At 45.5% G+C, this 19,941-nt stretch overlaps 1 protein-coding gene across 1 annotated transcript in view; it reads left to right on the top strand.

Annotated features, from left to right (window-relative positions):
* Positions 1 to 9,002, top strand: part of LOC118944870 (GTP-binding protein Rheb-like) — a 17,334-nt gene extending 8,332 nt beyond the window's left edge. Inside the window, exons 5-8 of the mRNA XM_036966895.1 lie at positions 1,405 to 1,461; positions 1,853 to 1,900; positions 2,006 to 2,087; positions 8,433 to 9,002. Of these exons, the coding sequence (XP_036822790.1) occupies positions 1,405 to 1,461; positions 1,853 to 1,900; positions 2,006 to 2,087; positions 8,433 to 8,525 (280 nt within the window). The 3' untranslated portion in view covers positions 8,526 to 9,002. The remainder of the gene's footprint in view (positions 1 to 1,404; positions 1,462 to 1,852; positions 1,901 to 2,005; positions 2,088 to 8,432) is intronic.
* The last annotated feature ends 10,939 nt before the right edge of the window (positions 9,003 to 19,941 follow it).

The following is a 19,941-nucleotide window of genomic DNA, read 5'->3' as shown; positions in this document are numbered from 1 at the left end:
GTGTGGTCTGCTACAAGGGTGCTCAACCATTGGGTGTGCAGGATTTTACTCCAAGCTGATTCATCTAAACAAGGTCTGGATGAGCAGCTGAATCAGGTGTATTAGAGTAGGTCTGATTCAGGTGTATTAGAGTAGGGCTGAATCAGGTGTATTAGAGTAGGGCTGAATCAGGTGTATTAGAGTAGGGCTGAATCAGGTGTATTAGAGTAGGGCTGAATCAGGTGTATTAGAGTAGGGCTGATTCAGGAGTATTAGAGTAGGGCTGAATCAGGTGTATTAGAGTAGGGCTGATTCAGGAGTATTAGAGTAGGGCTGATTCAGGACTATTAGAGTAGGGCTGAATCAGGTGTATTAGAGTAGGGCTGAATCAGGTGTATTAGAGTAGGGCTGATTCAGGACTATTAGAGTAGGGCTGAATCAGGTGTATTAGAGTAGGGCTGAATCAGGTGTATTAGAGTAGGGCTGAATCAGGTGTATTAGAGTAGGGCTGAATCAGGTGTATTAGAGTAGGGCTGAATCAGGTGTATTAGAGTAGGGCTGATTCAGGTGTATTAGAGTAGGGCTGAATCAGGTGTATTAGAGTAGGGCTGAATCAGGTGTATTAGAGTAGGGCTGAATCAGGTGTATTAGAGTAGGGCTGAATCAGGTGTATTAGAGTAGGGCTGAATCAGGTGTATTAGAGTAGGGCTGATTCAGGAGTATTAGAGTAGGGCTGGATAAGCAGGATGTATAATAGTATGTCTGGCAGTCTGTCGTACAGTATGTCTGACAGTATGTCTGGCAGTGTGTTTGGCAGTCTGTCGTACAGTATGTCTGACAGTATGTCTGGCAGTGTGTTTGGCAGTCTGTCGTACAGTATGTCTGGCAGTGTGTTTGGCAGTGTGTATAGCAGTATGTCTGGCAGTGTGTTTGGCAGTGTGTATAGCAGTATGTCTGGCAGTGTGTTTGGCAGTGTGTATGGCAGTATGTCTGGCAGTGTGTATGGCAGTATGTCTGGCAGTGTGTATGGCAGTATGTCTGGCAGTATGTCTAGCAGTGTGTAGTACAGTATGTATGACAGTCTGTAGTACAGTATGTATGACAGTATGTATTTCAGTATGTAGTACAGTATGTAGTACTGTATGTTTGTAAGTATGTATGACAGTCTGTAGTACAGTATGTATGACAGTATGTAGTACAGTATGTAGTACAGTATGTAGTACTGTATGTATGTAAGTATGTATGACATTATGTTGTACAGTATGTTTTTCAGTATGTAGTACAGTATGTATGTCAGTATGTCATCTGCTGTTTTTCTCTCTTCTCTTCCAGTATCTATAACAGTATCTATAACAGTATGTGTGACAGTATTAATGACAGTATCTATAACAGTATCTATGACATATTGTTTTTCTTCTCTTCCAGTTTTGAAGTAGTTCAGGTTATTCATGAAAAACTTCTGGATATGGTGGGGAAAGCTCAGTGAGTATCTACTGTAACCTGACGTGTGTGTATATATATATATATTTTTTTACAATTATTTAACTAGGCAAGTCAGTTAAGAACAAATTCTTATTTGCAATGACGGCCCAGTAACAGTGGGTTAACTGCCTTGTTCAGGGGCAGAACTACAGATTTGTTCCTTGTCAACTCGGAGATTCGATCTAGCAACCTTTCGGTTACTGACCCAACGCTCTAACCACTAGGCTACCTAGCGCCTCTACACTCTAACCACTAGGCTACCTACCGCCTCTACACTCTAACCGCTAGGCTACTATAACCTGACAGTATATTAACCCTCTACTATAACCTGACTGTGTCTGTCATTTTTGGAATATGGGATACATGTAATACAACATATGTTTCTCTACAGAGTACCTATTATATTGGTGGGGAATAAGAATGACCTGCACATGGAACGGTATGACGCACACACACACACACACACACACACGCACGCACACACACACACACACACACACACACTGTGGTGTCAGATTGGTGTGCTATGTTTTGTGTGTCCCAGGGTGATCAGCTGTGAGGAAGGGAAGGCCCTAGCAGACTCCTGGAATGCTGCCTTCATGGAGTCCTCAGCTAAGGAGAACCAGGTGAGACACTACCCGATCTACTGGCCCCAGATCATATCACACGCACACACACACACACACTCACGCAAGTCAAAGGAGCTGATTGTGGACTACAGGAAACGGAGGGCCGAGCACGCCCCCATTCACATAGACAGGGTTGTAGGTGGAGCTGAGCCACGCCCCCATCCACATAGACAGGGTTGTAGGTGGAGCTGAGCCACGCCCCCATTCACATAGACAGGGTTGTAGGTGGAGCTGAGCCACGCCCCCATCCACATTGACAAGGTTGTAGGTGGAGCTGAGCCACGCCCCCATTCACATAGACAGGGTTGTAGGTGGAGCTGAGCCACGCCCCCATTCACATAGACAGGGTTGTAGGTGGAGCTGAGCCACACCCCCATTCACATAGACAGGGTTGTAGGTGGAGCTGAGCCACGCCCCCATTCACATAGACAGGGTTGTAGGTGGAGCTGAGCCACGCCCCCATTCACATAGACAGGGTTGTAGGTGGAGCTGAGCCACGCCCCCATTCACATAGACAGGGTTGTAGGTGGAGCTGAGCCACGCCCCCATTCACATAGACAGGGTTGTAGGTGGAGCGGTTCGAGAGCTTTGAATTCCTCGGTGTCCACATCACCAAGAACTTAACACAGTCCTCTCACACTCGACAGCACGTCTTCCCCCTGCTACCACATGTTACCACATGCTATCGCAGTTCTTTCTGGAAAATCATCCATTTTGTCCTCTTTTCTGTAATCGTTGTGTCCTGTCGTGACGTTGTATTGGTTAACGCTGCGTCCTGTCGTGACGTTGTATTGGTTAACGTTGCATCCTGTCGTGACGTTGTATTGGTTAACGTTGCATCCTGTCGTGACGTTGTATTGGTTAACGTCCTGTCGTGACGTTGTATTGGTTAACGCTGCGTCCTGTCGTGACGTTGTATTGGTTAACGCTGCGTCCTGTCGTGACGTTGTAAATCATGAGAGCAAACCACACACACAAGTCAGAGTTAGTTATCACAAAGTCCATCTTTAATTATATGAGCTCTATCACAACCCTGTGACTCTCAGATCGATTCAGTGTCTATCAATAAATTCTCTGAGAGTCCCTTACACTTTGCAACTAGATCCTTTAATAGCAAAAAACACACATAGTCAGACAGCATAGACATAATAAATCGTTCAGCTTTGTCTCCTAAACTATGTTATTTTCTCAAACTCAGAACCATAAACAAATCCTCCATATCAACAGGCATATATCAAATCCATCCTATCTTGACAAGATCACAGAGACACACTGACTGGCACACAGACATTGTGGAGCCAAGAGATACACGCTTCACCTCTCCCCTCTCTCCGGCCCAAGCAACTTAGTCTTGACATAGAACAGATACTGCAACCCCGCCACAGTATTATACAAAAATAACATTCTGATGAGAAGTAACTTACAAACATATGATGAATATAAAACATCTTACCTACAGTGCCTTGCGAAAGTATTCGGCCCCCTTGAACTTTGCGACCTTTTGCCACATTTCAGGCTTCAAACATAAAGATATAAAACTGTATTTTTTTGTGAAGAATCAACAACAAGTGGGACACAATCATGAAGTGGAACGGCATTTATTGGATATTTCAAACTTTTTTAACAAATCAAAAACTGAAAAATTGGGCGTGCAAAATTATTCAGCCCCCTTAAGTTAATACTTTGTAGCGCCACCTTTTGCTGCGATTACAGCTGTAAGTCGCTTGGGGTATGTCTCTATCAGTTTTTCACATCGAGAGACTGACATTTTTTCCCATTCCTCCTTGCAAAACAGCTCGAGCTCAGTGAGGTTGGATGGAGAGCATTTGTGAACAGCAGTTTTCAGTTCTTTCCACAGATTCTCGATTGGATTCAGGTCTGGACTTTGACTTGGCCATTCTAACACCTGGATATGTTTATTTTTGAACCATTCCATTGTAGATTTTGCTTTATGTTTTGGATCATTGTCTTGTTGGAAGACAAATCTCTGTCCCAGTCTCAGGTCTTTTGCAGACTCCATCAGGTTTTCTTCCAGAATGGTCCTGTATTTGGCTCCATCCATCTTCCCATCAATTTTAACCATCTTCCCTGTCCCTGCTGAAGAAAAGCAGGCCCAAACCATGATGCTGCCACCACCATGTTTGACAGTGGGGATGGTGTGTTCACGGTGATGAGCTGTGTTGCTTTTACGCCAAACATAACGTTTTGCATTGTTGCCAAAAAGTTCCATTTTGGTTTCATCTGACCAGAGCACCTTCTTCCACATGTTTGGTGTGTCTCCCAGGTGGCTTGTGGCAAACTTTAAACAACACTTTTTATGGATATCTTTAAGAAATGGCTTTCTTCTTGCCACTCTTCCATAAAGGCCAGATTTGTGCAATATACGACTGATTGTTGTCCTATGGACAGAGTCTCCCACCTCAGCTGTAGATCTCTGCAGTTCATCCAGAGTGATCATGGGCCTCTTGGCTGCATCTCTGATCAGTCTTCTCCTTGTATGAGCTGAAAGTTTAGAGGGACGGCCAGGTCTTGGTAGATTTGCAGTGGTCTGATACTCCTTCCATTTCAATATTATCGCTTGCACAGTGCTCCTTGGGATGTTTAAAGCTTGGGAAATCTTTTTGGATCCAAATCCGGCTTTAAACTTCTTCACAACAGTATCTCGGACCTGCCTGGTGTGTTCCTTGTTCTTCATGATGCTCTCTGCGCTTTTAACGGACCTCTGAGACTATCACAGTGCAGGTGCATTTATACGGAGACTTGATTACACACAGGTGGATTGTATTTATCATCATTAGCCATTTAGGTCAACATTGGATCATTCAGAGATCATCACTGAACTTCTGGAGAGAGTTTGCTGCACTGAAAGTAAAGGGGCTGAATAATTTTGCACACCCAATTTTTCAGTTTTTGATTTGTTGAAAAATATCCAATAAATGTCGTTCCACTTCATGATTGTGTCCCACTTGTTGTTGATTCTTCACAAAAAAATACAGTTTTATATCTTTATGTTTGAAGCCTGAAATGTGGCAAAAGGTCGCAAAGTTCAAGGGGGCCGAATACTTTCGCAAGGCACTGTATGTTACCAACCAATTCTGATTATTCCCCAACACAAGTTGCCTCTATTAGTCTCATAATCTGAATGTCGTATATAGCCCTTGAGTCTGCACGGACCCGGGTCCCACTAATGAATTAGTACCACACCAATCTTAATTGAATATTTATTTACTAAAAAGCTAAAATGATTTGGGTGAATTTGTCAGCTATGCTATTCTAACCCTAGCCTTGCCTCAAACCGCCGCCCTCGTGGGTCAGAATATATAATGATGTAATTACGTGGGAGTCGATCTCCGGGGATTCTCTGCGTGGACCGTTCCGCTGTTCGATGACGCACTTCTCCTGCACCTCCTTGTTCGTCCTCACGGTGTCCGTATCCTTTGTGGCTTAGGAGTCTGTTACCTCACCCCTTTCTCTGGAAGGGGTCTTCTGAGGACAGACAACTCTGTAGCTCAGAGCTCACAGCATAGGAATGAAACCCCTTTAGATACCACGATTCAATGGGAGATGGAGGCTAGTTGGTTCGACTTGAATTCACCCGCTTAGACACAGCTACTCATCCGTAGCTTGGATAGAAAAGGATTTCTTTGTCCTCAAACTTGCGTTGCGTTCTGGGTTGTTTGACTTTTCAGACCCTGCTGCAGCTGGGATCACGTAGTCTTGGTTGTAAATTCTATACTCACAGGTTTTATACCCTTGGGTCAGAAGTGGGCGTAAACGCCTTTAGGGCAATTCTCTGGACGTACCAAGTTAATGATGCAAGGGTTAGGTTTTTCTCAAATCCCATTTTAGACAACTAACTTAACATTTAAACTTAAACCAAATGCATGCTTTTCAACCGTTTGCTGCCTGCACCCGCACGCCCGACTAGCATCACCACCCTGGATGGTTCCGACCTAGAATATGTGGACATCTATAAGTACGTGCTCCAGCAGGTGTATCTCACTGATCATCCCTAAAGCCAACACCTCATTTGGCCGCCTTTCGTTCCAGTACTCTGCTGCCTGTGACTGGAACGAATTGCAAAAATCGCTGAAGTTGGAGACTTTTATCTCCCTCACCAACTTCAAACATCTGCTATCTGAGCAGCTAACCGATTCCTGCAGCTGTACATTGTCTATCGGTAAATAGCCCACCCAATTTTACCTACCTCATCCCCATACTGTTTTTATTTATTTACTTTTCTGCTCTTTTGCACACCAATATCTCTACCTGTACATGACCATCTGATCATTTATCACTCCAGTGTTAATCTGCAAAATTGTAATTATTCGCCTACCTTCTCATGCCTTTTGCACACAATGTATATAGACTCCCCTTTTTTTTCTACTGTATTATTGACTTGTTTATTGTTTACTCCATGTGTAACTCTGTGTTGTCTGTTCACACTGCTATGCTTTATCTTGGCCAGGTCGCAGTTGCAAATGAGAGTTTGTTCTCAACTAGCCTCCCTGGTTAAATAAAGGTGTTCTCAACTGGCCTACCTGGTTAAATAAAGGTGTTCTCAACTAGCCTACCTGGTTAAATAAAGGTGTTCTCAACTGGCCTACCTGGTTAAATAAAGGTGTTCTCAACTGGCCTACCTGGTTAAATAAAGGTGTTCTCAACTGGCCTACCTGGTTAAATAAAGGTGTTCTCAACTGGCCTACCTGGTTAAATAAAGGTGTTCTCAACTGGCCTACCTGGTTAAATAAAGGTGTTCTCAACTGGCCTACCTGGTTAAATAAAGGTGTTCTCAACTAGCCTACCTGGTTAAATAAAGGTGTTGTCAACTGGCCTACCTGGTTAAATAAAGGTGTTCTCAACTAGCCTACCTGGTTAAATAAAGGTGTTCTCAACTGGCCTACCTGGTTAAATAAAGGTGTTCTCAACTGGCCTACCTGGTTAAATAAAGGTGTTCTCAACTGGCCTACCTGGTTAAATAAAGGTGTTCTCAACTGGCCTACCTGGTTAAATAAAGGTGTTCTCAACTGGCCTACCTGGTTAAATAAAGGTGTTCTCAACTGGCCTACCTGGTTAAATAAAGGTGTTCTCAACTGGCCTACCTGGTTAAATAAAGGTGTTCTCAACTGGCCTACCTGGTTAAATAAAGGTGTTCTCAACTAGCCTACCTGGTTAAATAAAGGTGTTCTCAACTAGCCTACCTGGTTAAATAAAGGTGAAATAAAATAAATACAAATAAAAATGTCATCTTCCCCAAAACATTCTCTTTGATTTGGACATTTTCCACACAACGTACAATGTGTAAACATCAAACATATACTAGGAAAACCCTTGATGTTACAATGTTTTCGTAATAACGTCATCTATTAACCTTTTTAATAACAAAACAAAAATGACATACATTTTCATATTCCACCTATCGTCATGACCACCATTGTGGCTGACGGAAACCATTGTTCCAAAGTCCCTTTATTTCATGTTTAATGTTCTGAGGCTGGGTCTCCATAGTAACAGGACAAAAGGAATTTGTCTGTGGCCTAAGACTTACCAGGGGTGTGAGGGGCCATAAAACCCCCACGTCTTCAGACCCACAGCTCTCTCCTCTTGTGGTTGAGGGATAATCTGTAGGGTTGGGGTCTCTTGTAATCTGACCTGATCAAGAGAGTCGTGACAGTCCCCAAAATCATCAGTCCATTTAGGTATATATGGCTAATATACCACGGCTAAGGGCTGTTCTTATGCATGATGCGACGCGGAGTGCCTGGATACAGTCGTTAGCCGTGGTATATTGGCCATATATCTCAAACCCCAGAGGTGCCTTATTGCCATTATAAACTGGTTACCAACGTAATTAGAGCAGGAAAACTAAACCTTTTGTCATACCCGTGGTTATACGGTCTGATACACCGTGGTTTTCAGTTCATCAGAATTCAGGGCTCAACCCACTCAGTTTATAATATATATTAAAGTATTAAAATAGCTGTACAGTTTTATTCTATTCTATTATATGTTTCCTGTCTCAGACCGTGGTGTTTCGATAGATAACAAAGTCATCTGGTCTAAAATATTCTGCTGGGCTACTCTAACTTTATTGTATTTCTCCTGTCTCAGATGGCAGTTGTGTTTTAAAAGATTACAAAACTAGTCTTCTATTCCATTTTATTCTGGGTTCTAGTGGATTCTACTCTGACTCTATTCCATTCTATTCTGAGTTCTAGTGGATTCTACTCTGACTCTATTCCATTATATTCTGGGTTCTAGTGGATTCTACTCTGACTCTATTCCATTCTATTCTGGGTTCTAGTGGATTCTACTCTGACTCTATTCTATTCCCCGTCTCAGACGGCAGTGGAGGTGTTCAAGACCATGATCCTGGAGGCGGAGAAGCTGAAAGGCGGCGTCCAACCAGGGAAGACTTCCTGCTCCCTCATGTAGAGCTGCCAAACAATCAAACACAGAATAGGACACTGCACTGGGATATCCCGTTACTTGAAGGCTTCCTGCCAGTTCCAACTACTACTTCTCAACTGTCATCAACTGTCATCAGTTGTCATCAACTGTTTATTTACCTATATTTTTGTTTCTGTATGTCTGTATTGTTTTCCCATTTGTTATGAAAGGTTGAGTGACTGTTTTCTGTCATACTGTACATTTCCCACAATCCACCTCTCAACTGTTTTGACCTCAGCCCTGATGCAAAACTGAGGCCCTGACAAGAAATTACCACTAGCTCCAAGAACAGTCTCTCCAACCCTGTTCTTGGAGCGATACCCTTCTGTAGGTTTTAACTTCAACCCTGTTCCTGGAGAGCTACCCTCCTGTAGGTTTTAACTCCAACCCTGTTCCTGGAGCGATACCCTCCGGTAGGTTTTAACTCCAACCCTGTTCCTGGAGAGCTACCCTCCTGTAGGTTTTAACTCCAACCCTGTTCCTGGAGCGATACCCTCCGGTAGGTTTTAACTCCAACCCTGTTCCTGGAGAGTTACCCTCCGTTAGGTTTTAACACCAACCCTGTTCCTGGAGCGATACCCTCCGTTAGGTTTTAACTCCAACCCTGTTCCTGGAACGATACCCTCCGTTAGGTTTTAATTCCAACCCTGTTCCTGGAGCGATACCCTCCGTTAGGTTTTAACTCCAACCCTGTTCCTGGAGCGATACCCTCCGTTAGGTTTTAACTCTAACCCTGTTCCTGGAGAGTTACCCTCCTGTAGGTTTTAACTCCAACCCTGTTCCTGGAGAGTTACCCTCTGTAGGTTTTAACTCCAACCCTGTTCCTGGAGCGATACCCTACTTAACCATAATCTAGCGGTTCTGATTCCAATAATTAGCTGGTTGATGAGATGAATCAGATTAGTTACAACTGGGGTTAGAGTCAAAACCTACAGGATGGTTGGCATTAAAACCTACAGGATGGTTAGCATTAAAACCTACAGGGGGGTTAGCATTAAGGAGGGTTGGCATTAAAACCTACAGGAGGGTTAGCATTAAAACCTACAGGAGGGTTAGCATTAAGGACGGTTGGCATTAAAACCTACAGGAGGGTTGGCATTAAAACCTACAGGAGGGTTGGCATTAAAACCTACAGGAGGGTTAGCATTAAAACCTACAGGGGGGTTAGCATTAAGGAGGGTTGGCATTAAAACCTACAGGAGGGTTAGCATTAAGGACGGTTGGCATTAAAACCTACAGGAGGGTTGGCATTAAAACCTACAGGAGGGTTGGCATTAAAACCTACAGGATGGTTGGCATTAAAACCTACAGGAGGGTTGGCATTAAAACCTACAGGAGGGCTCCTGCACAGGTTCCATTCTGGTCTCATGGTGGAAGGTGACTATGTGAGTTCATAGATAATTTAATGTGATTTGATTTGACATTGAACCTCCTCATATGAGACATGACATGAAGACAAACATTTTCTTGTATTGAAATATGTTTTTATTTTATTTTTTATTTCCTCAGTGATTACTTTCTCCTTACACAGCTTTCTTCCATTGTTATTGTCATTGCCACACCACTGATTCTTACAGGAAATTGTTCAATTGTTCAATCCCAACTTCCTCAAGTCAAACTTTCACTTAGAGCCCGGTTCAATCTGATCCGCTTCAGCCGACGTCCGAATACCTGACGTTTTGACGTTGTTGGTGAAACTGCGTTAGAGCTGTCAAATTCACAAGCGCCTTTCGTCATTACACCTAGCTGTACGTTTTAACTAGGACTCCTCCTCACCAAGCTAGACTCCAGTAGAGTCTGGAAGCTATAGTGACCTTCGATTGGTCAAGCGTCCAGCGATGTTGCAGAGTATTTGCATAAAGTTCATTGGTCCGGCCCTCTCCCATGCTCGCACCACTCAACGGTCCCCCCGCCCACTTTGATTCTCTTCCAATTGGAAATCAATGGTTTCAGTTTCATCACCCACATCATCTTCAGTTAATGGCCTGTTTATACTAGGAAGTGGAATCGCACGGTGAAACATCAGAAGCCGTTCACTTTCAATGGAAGGAAAGCAAGAGAAGCGGCGAGGGACCGAGCATGGGAAAGGGCGGGACTAAAGTTGGGGAAAGCTGAACTTTATTCAAATCCTCCACGATATTGTGACGTAAGTGACCAATCGAAGCTCACCATAGCTTCCAACCCTTAATGGGTTGGCTGACAATGGCTGTTGATACCAGTGGAGGCTGGTGGGAGGAGCCTATAGGAGGACAGGCTCATTGAAATGGCTGGAGTGGAATCAATGGAACGGTATCAAACATATGGAAACCACGTGTTTGACTCCATTCCATTGATTCCATTCCACTCCAGCCATAACAATAAGCCTGTCCTCCTATAGCTCCTCCCACCAGCCTCCACTGGTCGATATGTAGCATTACCTAGCTTGCTTTTGGCTGAATGTAGTCACATTAAGAGAAATTCCAACGCAGCCTTGTTGACCAATAGGAACACTGGAATGTGAGATGTAATCTACACCTCCATTAGGAACACTGGAATGTGAGATGTAATCTACACCTCCAATAGGAACACTGGAATGTGAGATGGAATCTACACCTCCATTAGGAACACTGGAATGTGAGATGTAATCTACACCTTCATTAGGAACACTGGAATGTGAGATGTAATCTACACCTCCATTAGGAACACTGGAATGTGAGATGTAATCTACACCTCCATTAGGAACACTGGAATGTGATATGTAATCTACACCTCCATTAGGAACACTGGAATGTGAGATGTAATCTACACCTCCAATAGGAACACTGGAATGTGAGATGTAATCTACACCTCCATTAGGAACACTGGAATGTGAGATGTAATCTACACCTCCATTAGGAACACTGGAATGTGAGATGTAATCTACACCTCCATTAGGAACACTGGAATGTGAGATGTAATCTACACCTCCATTAGGAACACTGGAATGTGAGATGTAATCTAAACATCCAATAGGAACACTGGAATGTGAGATGTAATCTAAACATCCAATAGGAACACTGGAATGTGTGATGTAATCTACACCTCCATTAGGAACACTGGAATGTGAGATGTAATCTACACCTCCATTAGGAACACTGGAATGTGAGATGTAATCTACACCTCCAATAGGAACACTGGAATGTGAGATGTAATCTACACCTTCATTAGAAACACTGGAATGTGAGATGTAATCTACACCTCCATCAGGAACACTGGAATGTGATATGTAATCTACACCTCCATTAGGAACACTGGAATGTGAGATGTAATCTACACCTCCATTAGGAACACTGGAATGTGAGATGTAATCTACACCTCCATTAGGAACACTGGAATGTGAGATGTAATCTAAACATCCAATAGGAACACTGGAATGTGAGATGTAATCTACACCTCCGTTAGGAACACTGGAATGTGAGATGTAATCTACACCTCCATTAGGAACACTGGAATGTGAGATGTAATCTAAACATCCAATAGGAACACTGGAATGTGAGGTGTAATCTACACCTCCAATAGGAACACTGGAATGTGAGATGTAATCTACACCTCCATTAGGAACACTGGAATGTGAGATGTAATCTACACCTCCAATAGGAACACTGGAATGTGAGATGTAATCTACACCTCCAATAGGAACACTGGGATGTGAGATGTAATCTACACCTCCATTAGGAACACTGGAATGTGAGATGTAATCTACACCTCCATTAGGAACACTGGAATGTGAGATGTAATCTAAACATCCAATAGGAGGATAGAAATCCTCATTATTCTGTTTTTAACTATTTTTGATTTAATCATCATTATTTCTATTATAGCCAACACTTTCTCCTTCTGAACTCTTTCTGGCTTTGTGACAATGATCGCAAGAGCAGCTGCTCACCGATTTTCACGGTTCCAACTCAGTTCCACCTCCGACATCTCCGAAACATCAGCTACGCTGGTGTCGTCTGTCGCCGTTTTAACGCCTGATCTGATTGAATCTAGGCCTCAGTCTCCCATTGACATCAACGCATGACTAAGTGGAAATTCAACTGAAGTGGAAGTTAGGATTGGCTCTTGAGACACGTCTTCTGATTCCTTAGAGATGTTCCTGTCTCCAATACACAGCTCTTTATTTTTAGACTTCAGCAACCCCCCCCCCCCCCAGCACCCCCAAAAAATCTACATCCCATTTTCTAATGTTTAAAAATGTTGTACAAATGTTTTTTTTTTCCATTGTAGTCATTAAAGTGTACAGTTACGATGTATTTCAGCAGTGTACGTTGTATCATTCCAATAATGATGATTCGTAATCTTTGATTCAGATTCAATCATTTTACAAAATAGATTTAGCCTACCCAAAACATTTAAGCTCAAAGCAACAAAAGCGTTTTCAAAGTTTGGTTTATTTTAAGTCAAATAATTGTTGATAAATTAGAATGTTGATGTGATTGTAGGATCCCACTGGGCACACACATTAATTCAATGTTTACTCCACGTTGGTTCAACGTTATTTCATTGAAATTACGTGGAAACCACGTTGATTCAACCAATGCTGACACACAGCAGAAAGACTGTCTGTTACAGCAGACAGTCTCAGAGTAGCTGGCCAATGCTGACACACAGCAGAAAGACTGTCTGTTACAGCAGACAGTCTCAGTGTAGCTGGCCAATGCTGACACACAGCAGAAAGACTGTCTGTTACAGCAGACAGTCTCAGAGTAGCTGGCCAATGCTGACACACAGCAGAAAGACTGTCTGTTACAGCAGACAGTCTCAGAGTAGCTGGCCAATGCTGACACACAGCAGAAAGACGGTCTGTTACAGCAGACAGTCTCAGAGTAGCTGGCCAATGCTGACACACAGCAGAAAGACTGTCTGTTACAGCAGACAGTCTCAGAGTAGCTGGCCAATGCTGACACACAGCAGAAAGACTGTCTGTTACAGCAGACAGTCTCAGAGTAGCTGGCCAATGCTGACACACAGCAGAAAGACTGTCTGTTACAGCAGACAGTCTCAGAGTAGCTGGCCAATGCTGACACACAGCAGAAAGACTGTCTGTTACAGCAGACAGTCTCAGAGTAGCTGGCCAATGCTGACACACAGCAGAAAGACTGTATGTTACAGCAGACAGTCTCAGAGTAGCTGGCCAATGCTGACACACAGCAGAAAGACTGTCTGTTACAGCAGACAGTCTCAGAGTAGCTGGCCAATGCTGACACACAGCAGAAAGACTGTCTGTTACAGCAGACAGTCTCAGAGTAGCTGGCCAATGCTGACACACAGCAGAAAGACTGTCTGTTACAGCAGACAGTCTCAGAGTAGCTGGCCAATGCTGACACACAGCAGAAAGACTGTCTGTTACAGCAGGCAGTCTCAGAGTAGCTGGCCAATGCTGACACACAGCAGAAAGACTGTCTGTTACAGCAGACAGTCTCAGAGTAGCTGGCCAATGCTGACACACAGCAGAAAGACTGTCTGTTACAGCAGACAGTCTCAGAGTAGCTGGCCAATGCTGACACACAGCAGAAAGACGGTCTGTTACAGCAGACAGTCTCAGAGTAGCTGGCCAATGCTGACACACAGCAGAAAGACTGTATGTTACAGCAGACAGTCTCAGAGTAGCTGGCCAATGCTGACACACAACAGAAAGACTGTCTGTTACAGCAGACAGTCTCAGAGTAGCTGGCCAATGCTGACACACAGCAGAAAGACTAGAATGTGTTGCACTTGTCAGTGTCACAACACTTCATGTTGATGTCAGCGTTGGTTTGGAACTGCTCACAGCCCGACATGTCCATGCATCTCTGGAAATGGCCAACTGAGGGAGAAAATAAATTACTATGTTACTGTGTGACAGCTGTTAACTGTTGACTTTAACCTGTATTATAAACCTTTTATTCTTGATTTTTCTGACCAGGGCATTTCAGAGTAGTAGTTCTGATCTAGGATGAGGTCTTCATTATCCACAGCTCTGGGCTGATCTAGGATCAGGTCTTCATTATCCACAGCTCAGTGCTGATCTAGGATCAGGTCTTCATTATCCACAGCTCAGTGCTGATCTAGGACCAGGACTTCATTATCCACAGCTCTGTGCTGATCTAGGATCAGGTCTTCATTATCCACAGCTCAGTGCTGATCTAGGACCAGGTCTTCATTATCCACAGCTCAGTGCTGATCTAGGATCAGGTCTTCATTATCCACAGCTCAGTGCTGATCTAGGACCAGGTCTTCATTATCCACAGCTCTCGGCCTGTATTCATAAAGCATCTCAGAGTAGGAGTGCTGATCTAGGATCAGTCCGTATAATGTATCATGATATAAAACTGCACCTCTACGCCGTTGGTGAATACGGGCACAGAACTGTGTGTGACATCCAATGCTGCTTTTCAAGTAATGTAGCATAGGCACAACATTACTCTTTAGTCAAGTCCGCTTTCAATATTTAGGCTTTAGCTCAGCAGGCTAACATCTAGTGACACACAGATGACCTCGGTTTCGAACACGGTCAGTCTCAGAACTTACATGGTGCTCTGAAGAAGTTGGCGGCCGCACAACCGTCCTTCTCTGGTGGACATGTTTCTACTGTCACCTTGCAGTCTCCTCCTGCCTTAGCTGGCACACAGCGCAGACAGACCAGTGCTTCACCTAGGGGACAACCGCACCATATCACTGGGTTAGGAGAACCATAGAACTATAGCAATGTTATAGGAACACTAGAATGTACATTGGCCATGGGTCGGCCATATTGGTCAGGGAGTCATTGGTAAAAGGTTAGGATTGCCCATTTCCCAGGTTTTTTTTTTCAGAAATCGCTGTTGATTCCTGGAATCAGAAGGTAAAAAGCAGGAAGAGGAAACTCTGAAACTCTTGAGTTCAAATGAAGTTATTTGCATAGAGTTTTCTATTCTGATACTTTCCAAGTGGAAAACGAGTTCTGACATGGCATGAATGCAGCATACGAGACAGTTCCAGAGCCTCACCAACACCACAGGACAGGAGGGGTTAAAAGACGGTGTTAATTAGTGACAGACAGACGGACCCACCACTAGCCAACACCAGGGCTAGAGCCACAGCCCATATCACTGTCTTCATCTCGCTGACGATGTGTCAACCGGAGAAGAGAGAACAGTCAGTGATCTTTAAACATTGCGATTAACTTGGATGAACTATTTAATCTGAGGTAAAGCCACGAGGTATAAAGTCATATAAAGCTTATTGTGGTGCCTGTAGTAAAGTAGGCCCAGCGTGGTCCGGGTTTGGCTGGCATCTGTCATTGTAACAAAGAATTTGATCTGAACTGACTTGTCTAGTTAAATAAAAGTTTTTAAAAAAAGTGGAACTCATTTAATTTCTTTAAATTTACAGTCCGTTTTTTTGGATTCCTAAGAATATGGATTTGAATAGAGCTCCAAAATCGACATTTGAATCTTCTGAAGACACTGATATTTTTTATTTAACTAGTCAAGTCAATTAAGAACAAATTATTATTTTCAATGACGGCCAAGGAACAGTGGGTTAACTGCCTTGTTCAGGGGCAGAACGATGTCAGATTTGTAACCTTGTGTGGAGAATATATACAGAGTGTTACGGTACAGAGTCAATGTAGAGGCTATATACAGGGGGTACCAGTACAGAGTCAATGTGGAGGCTATATACAGGGGGTACCGGTACAGAGTCATTGTGGAGACTATATACAGGGGGTACCGGTACAGAGTCAATGTGGAGGCTATATACAGGGGGGTACCGGTACAGAGTCAATGTGGAGGCTATATACAGGGTTTTACAGTAAAGAGTCATTGTGGAGGCTATATACAGGGGGTACCGGTACAGAGTCAATGTGGAGGCTATATACAGGATGTTACAGTACAGAGTCAATGTGGAGGCTATATACAGGGTATTACGGTACAGAATCAATGTGGAGGCTATATACAGGGTATTACGGTACAGAGTCAATGTGGAGACTATATACAGGGGGTACCGGTACAGAGTCAATGTGGAGGCTATATACAGGGGGTACCGGTACAGAGTCAATGTGGAGGCTATATACAGGGTATTACGGTAAAGAGTCAATGTGGAGGCTATATACAGGGGGTACCGGTACAGAGTCAATGTGGAGGCTATATACAGGGTGTTACGGTACAGAGTCAATGTGGAGAGTATATACAGAGTGTTACGGTACAGAGTCAATGTGGAGACTATATACAGGGGGTACCGGTACAGAGTCAATGTGGAGGCTATATACAGGATGTTACGGTACAGAGTCAATGTGGAGGCTATATACAGGGGGTACCGGTACAGAGTCAATGTGGAGGCTATATACAGGGTTTTACGGTAAAGAGTCATTGTGGAGGCTATATACAGGGGGTACTGGTACAGAGTCAATGTGGAGGCTATATACAGGGGGTACCAGTACAGAGTCTATGTGGAGGCTATATACAGGGGGTACCGGTACAGAGTCAATGTGGAGGCTATATACAGGAAGTACCGGTACAGAGTCAATGTGCGGGGGTATATACAGGGGGTACTGCTACAGAGTCAATGTGGAGGCTATATACAGGGGGTACCGGTACAGAGTCAATGTGGAGGCTATATACAGGGGGTACCGGTACAGAGTCAATGTGGAGGCTATATACAGGGGGTACCGGTACAGAGTCAATGTGGAGGCTATATACAGGGGGTACCGGTACAGAGTCAATGTGGAGGCTATATACAGGGGGTACCGGTACAGAGTCAATGTGGAGGCTATATACAGGGGGTACCGGTACAGAGTCAATGTGGAGGCTATATACAGGGGGTACCGGTACAGAGTCAATGTGGAGGCTATATACAGGGGGTACCGGTACAGAGTCAATGTGCGGGGGTACAGCTTAGTCAAGGTAATTTGTAAAGTTACCACTTTTTAAAAGGATCTGGGGACTCATGCAAAATCTTTTCAGCCTCCAAAGGGGGAAAAGGTGTTGTCGTGCCCTCGTTCAAAACTGTCTTGGTGTGTTCGGAACATGAAAGATCCTTAGTGATGTGGACACCGAGGAACTTGACGCTCTCGACCTGCTCCACTACTGTACATGTAGTCCACGATCTGTTCATTTGTCTTGCTGACATTGAGGGAGAGGTCATTGTCCTGGCACCACTCTGCCAGGTGTGTCTTATCGTTGTCCGTGATCAGGGCTACTACCACTGTTCTGTTGTCAGCAAACTTAATGATGGTGTTGGAAAAGTGATTGTCACACATCGTGGGTGAACAGAGAGGACAGGAGGGGAAAAAGTACACACCCCTGAGGGGCCCCAGTGTTGAGGATCAGCGTGGCAGATGTGTTGTTACCTACGATTATCACCTAGGGGGGCAGCCCGTTTAACACCTGGGTGGCGGCCCGTTTCCCACCTGGTGGCGACCCGTAAGGAAGTCCAGGATCCAGAGTTTGGAGGGAACTATGCTGAGGAACACTGAGCTGTGGACTTAGGGAGGGGTTAGGGAGTAGGGAGGGGTTAGGGAGTAGGGAGGGGTCATGGAGAAGGGAGAAGGGAGGGGTTAGGGAGTAGGGAGGGGTTAGGGAGAAGGGAGTAGGGAGGGGATAGGGAGTAGGGAGAGGTTAGGGAGGAGGGAGGGGGGAGGGGTTAGGGAGTAGGGAGGGGTTAGGGAGAAGGGAGTAGGGAGGGGATAGGGAGTAGGGAGAGGTTAGGGAGGAGGGAGGTGTTAGGGAGGAGGGAGAGGTTAGGGAGGAGGGAGGTGTTAGGGAGGAGGGAGAGGTTAGGGAGGAGGGAGGTGTTAGGGAGGAGGGAGAGGTTAGGGAGGAGGGAGGTGTTAGGGAGGAGGGAGGTGTTAGGGAGGAGGGAGGTGTTAGGGAGGAGGGAGAGGTTAGGGAGGAGGGAGGTTTTAGGGAGGAGGGAGGTGTTAGGGAGGAGGGAGAGGTTAGGGAGGAGGGAGGTGTTAGGGAGGAGGGAGGTGTTAGGGAGGAGGGAGAGGTTTGGGAGGAGGGAGGTGTTAGGGAGTAGGGAGAGGTTAGGGAGTAGGGAGGGGTTAGGGAGTAGGGAGAGTTGAGGGTGTAGGGAGGGGTTAGGGAGTAGGGAGAGGTTAGGGAGTAGGGAGGGGTTAGGGAGTAGGGAGAGTTTAGGGTGTTTGGAGGGGTTAGGGAGTAGGGAGGGGTTAGGGAGTAGGGAGAGGTTAGGGAGTAGGGAGAGGTTAGGGAGGAGGGAGAGGTTAGGGAGTAGGGAGAGGTTAGGGTGTAGGGAGAGGTTAGGGAGGAGGGAGGTGTTAGGGAGTAGGGAGAGGTTAGGGAGGAGGGAGGTGTTAGGGAGGAGGGAGGTGTTAGGGAGGAGGGAGGTGTTAGGGAGGAGGGAGAGGTTAGGGAGGAGGGAGGTGTTAGGGAGTAGGGAGAGGTTAGGGAGTAGGGAGGGGTTAGGGAGGAGGGAGGTGTTAGGGAGGAGGGAGGTGTTAGGGAGTAGGGAGAGTTTAGGGTGTAGGGAGGGGTTAGGGAGTAGGGAGTAGGGAGGGGATAGGGAGTAGGGAGAGGTTAGGGAGGAGGGAGGTGTTAGGGAGTAGGGAGGGGTTAGGGAGGAGGGAGGTGTTAGGGAGGAGGGAGGTGTTAGGGAGGAGGGAGGTGTTAGGGAGGAGGGAGAGGTTAGGGAGGAGGGAGGTGTTAGGGAGGAGGGAGGTGTTAGGGAGGAGGGAGGTGTTAGGGAGGAGGGAGAGGTTAGGGAGGAGGGAGGTGTTAGGGAGGAGGGAGGTGTTAGGGAGGAGGGAGAGGTTAGGGAGGAGGGAGGTGTTAGGGAGTAGGGAGAGGTTAGGGAGTAGGGAGGGGTTAGGGAGTAGGGAGAGTTTAGGGTGTAGGGAGGGGTTAGGGAGTAGGGAGGGGTTAGGGAGTAGGGAGAGGTTAGGGAGTAGGGAGAGGTTAGGGAGGAGGGAGAGGTTAGGGAGTAGGGAGAGGTTAGGGTGTAGGGAGAGGTTAGGGAGGAGGGAGGTGTTAGGGAGTAGGGAGAGGTTAGGGAGGAGGGAGGTGTTAGGGAGGAGGGAGGTGTTAGGGAGGAGGGAGGTGTTAGGGAGGAGGGAGAGGTTAGGGAGGAGGGAGGTGTTAGGGAGTAGGGAGAGGTTAGGGAGTAGGGAGGGATTAGGGAGTAGGGAGAGTTTAGGGTGTAGGGAGGGGTTAGGGAGTAGGGAGGGGTTAGGGAGTAGGGAGAGGTTAGGGAGTAGGGAGAGGTTAGGGAGGAGGGAGAGGTTAGGGAGTAGGGAGAGGTTAGGGTGTAGGGAGAGGTTAGGGAGGAGGGAGGTGTTAGGGAGTAGGGAGAGGTTAGGGAGTAGGGAGAGGTTAGGGAGGAGGGAGGTGTTAGGGAGTAGGGAGAGGTTAGGGAGTAGGGAGGGGTTAGGGAGTAGGGAGAGTTTAGGGTGTAGGGAGGGGTT

Source organism: Oncorhynchus mykiss, chromosome 28 (genome assembly GCF_013265735.2).
Source record: "Oncorhynchus mykiss isolate Arlee chromosome 28, USDA_OmykA_1.1, whole genome shotgun sequence".
NCBI lineage: Eukaryota > Metazoa > Chordata > Actinopteri > Salmoniformes > Salmonidae > Oncorhynchus > Oncorhynchus mykiss.
The sequence above is the reverse complement of the archived record's forward strand: the minus strand, read 5'-3'. Positions and strand labels throughout refer to the sequence as shown.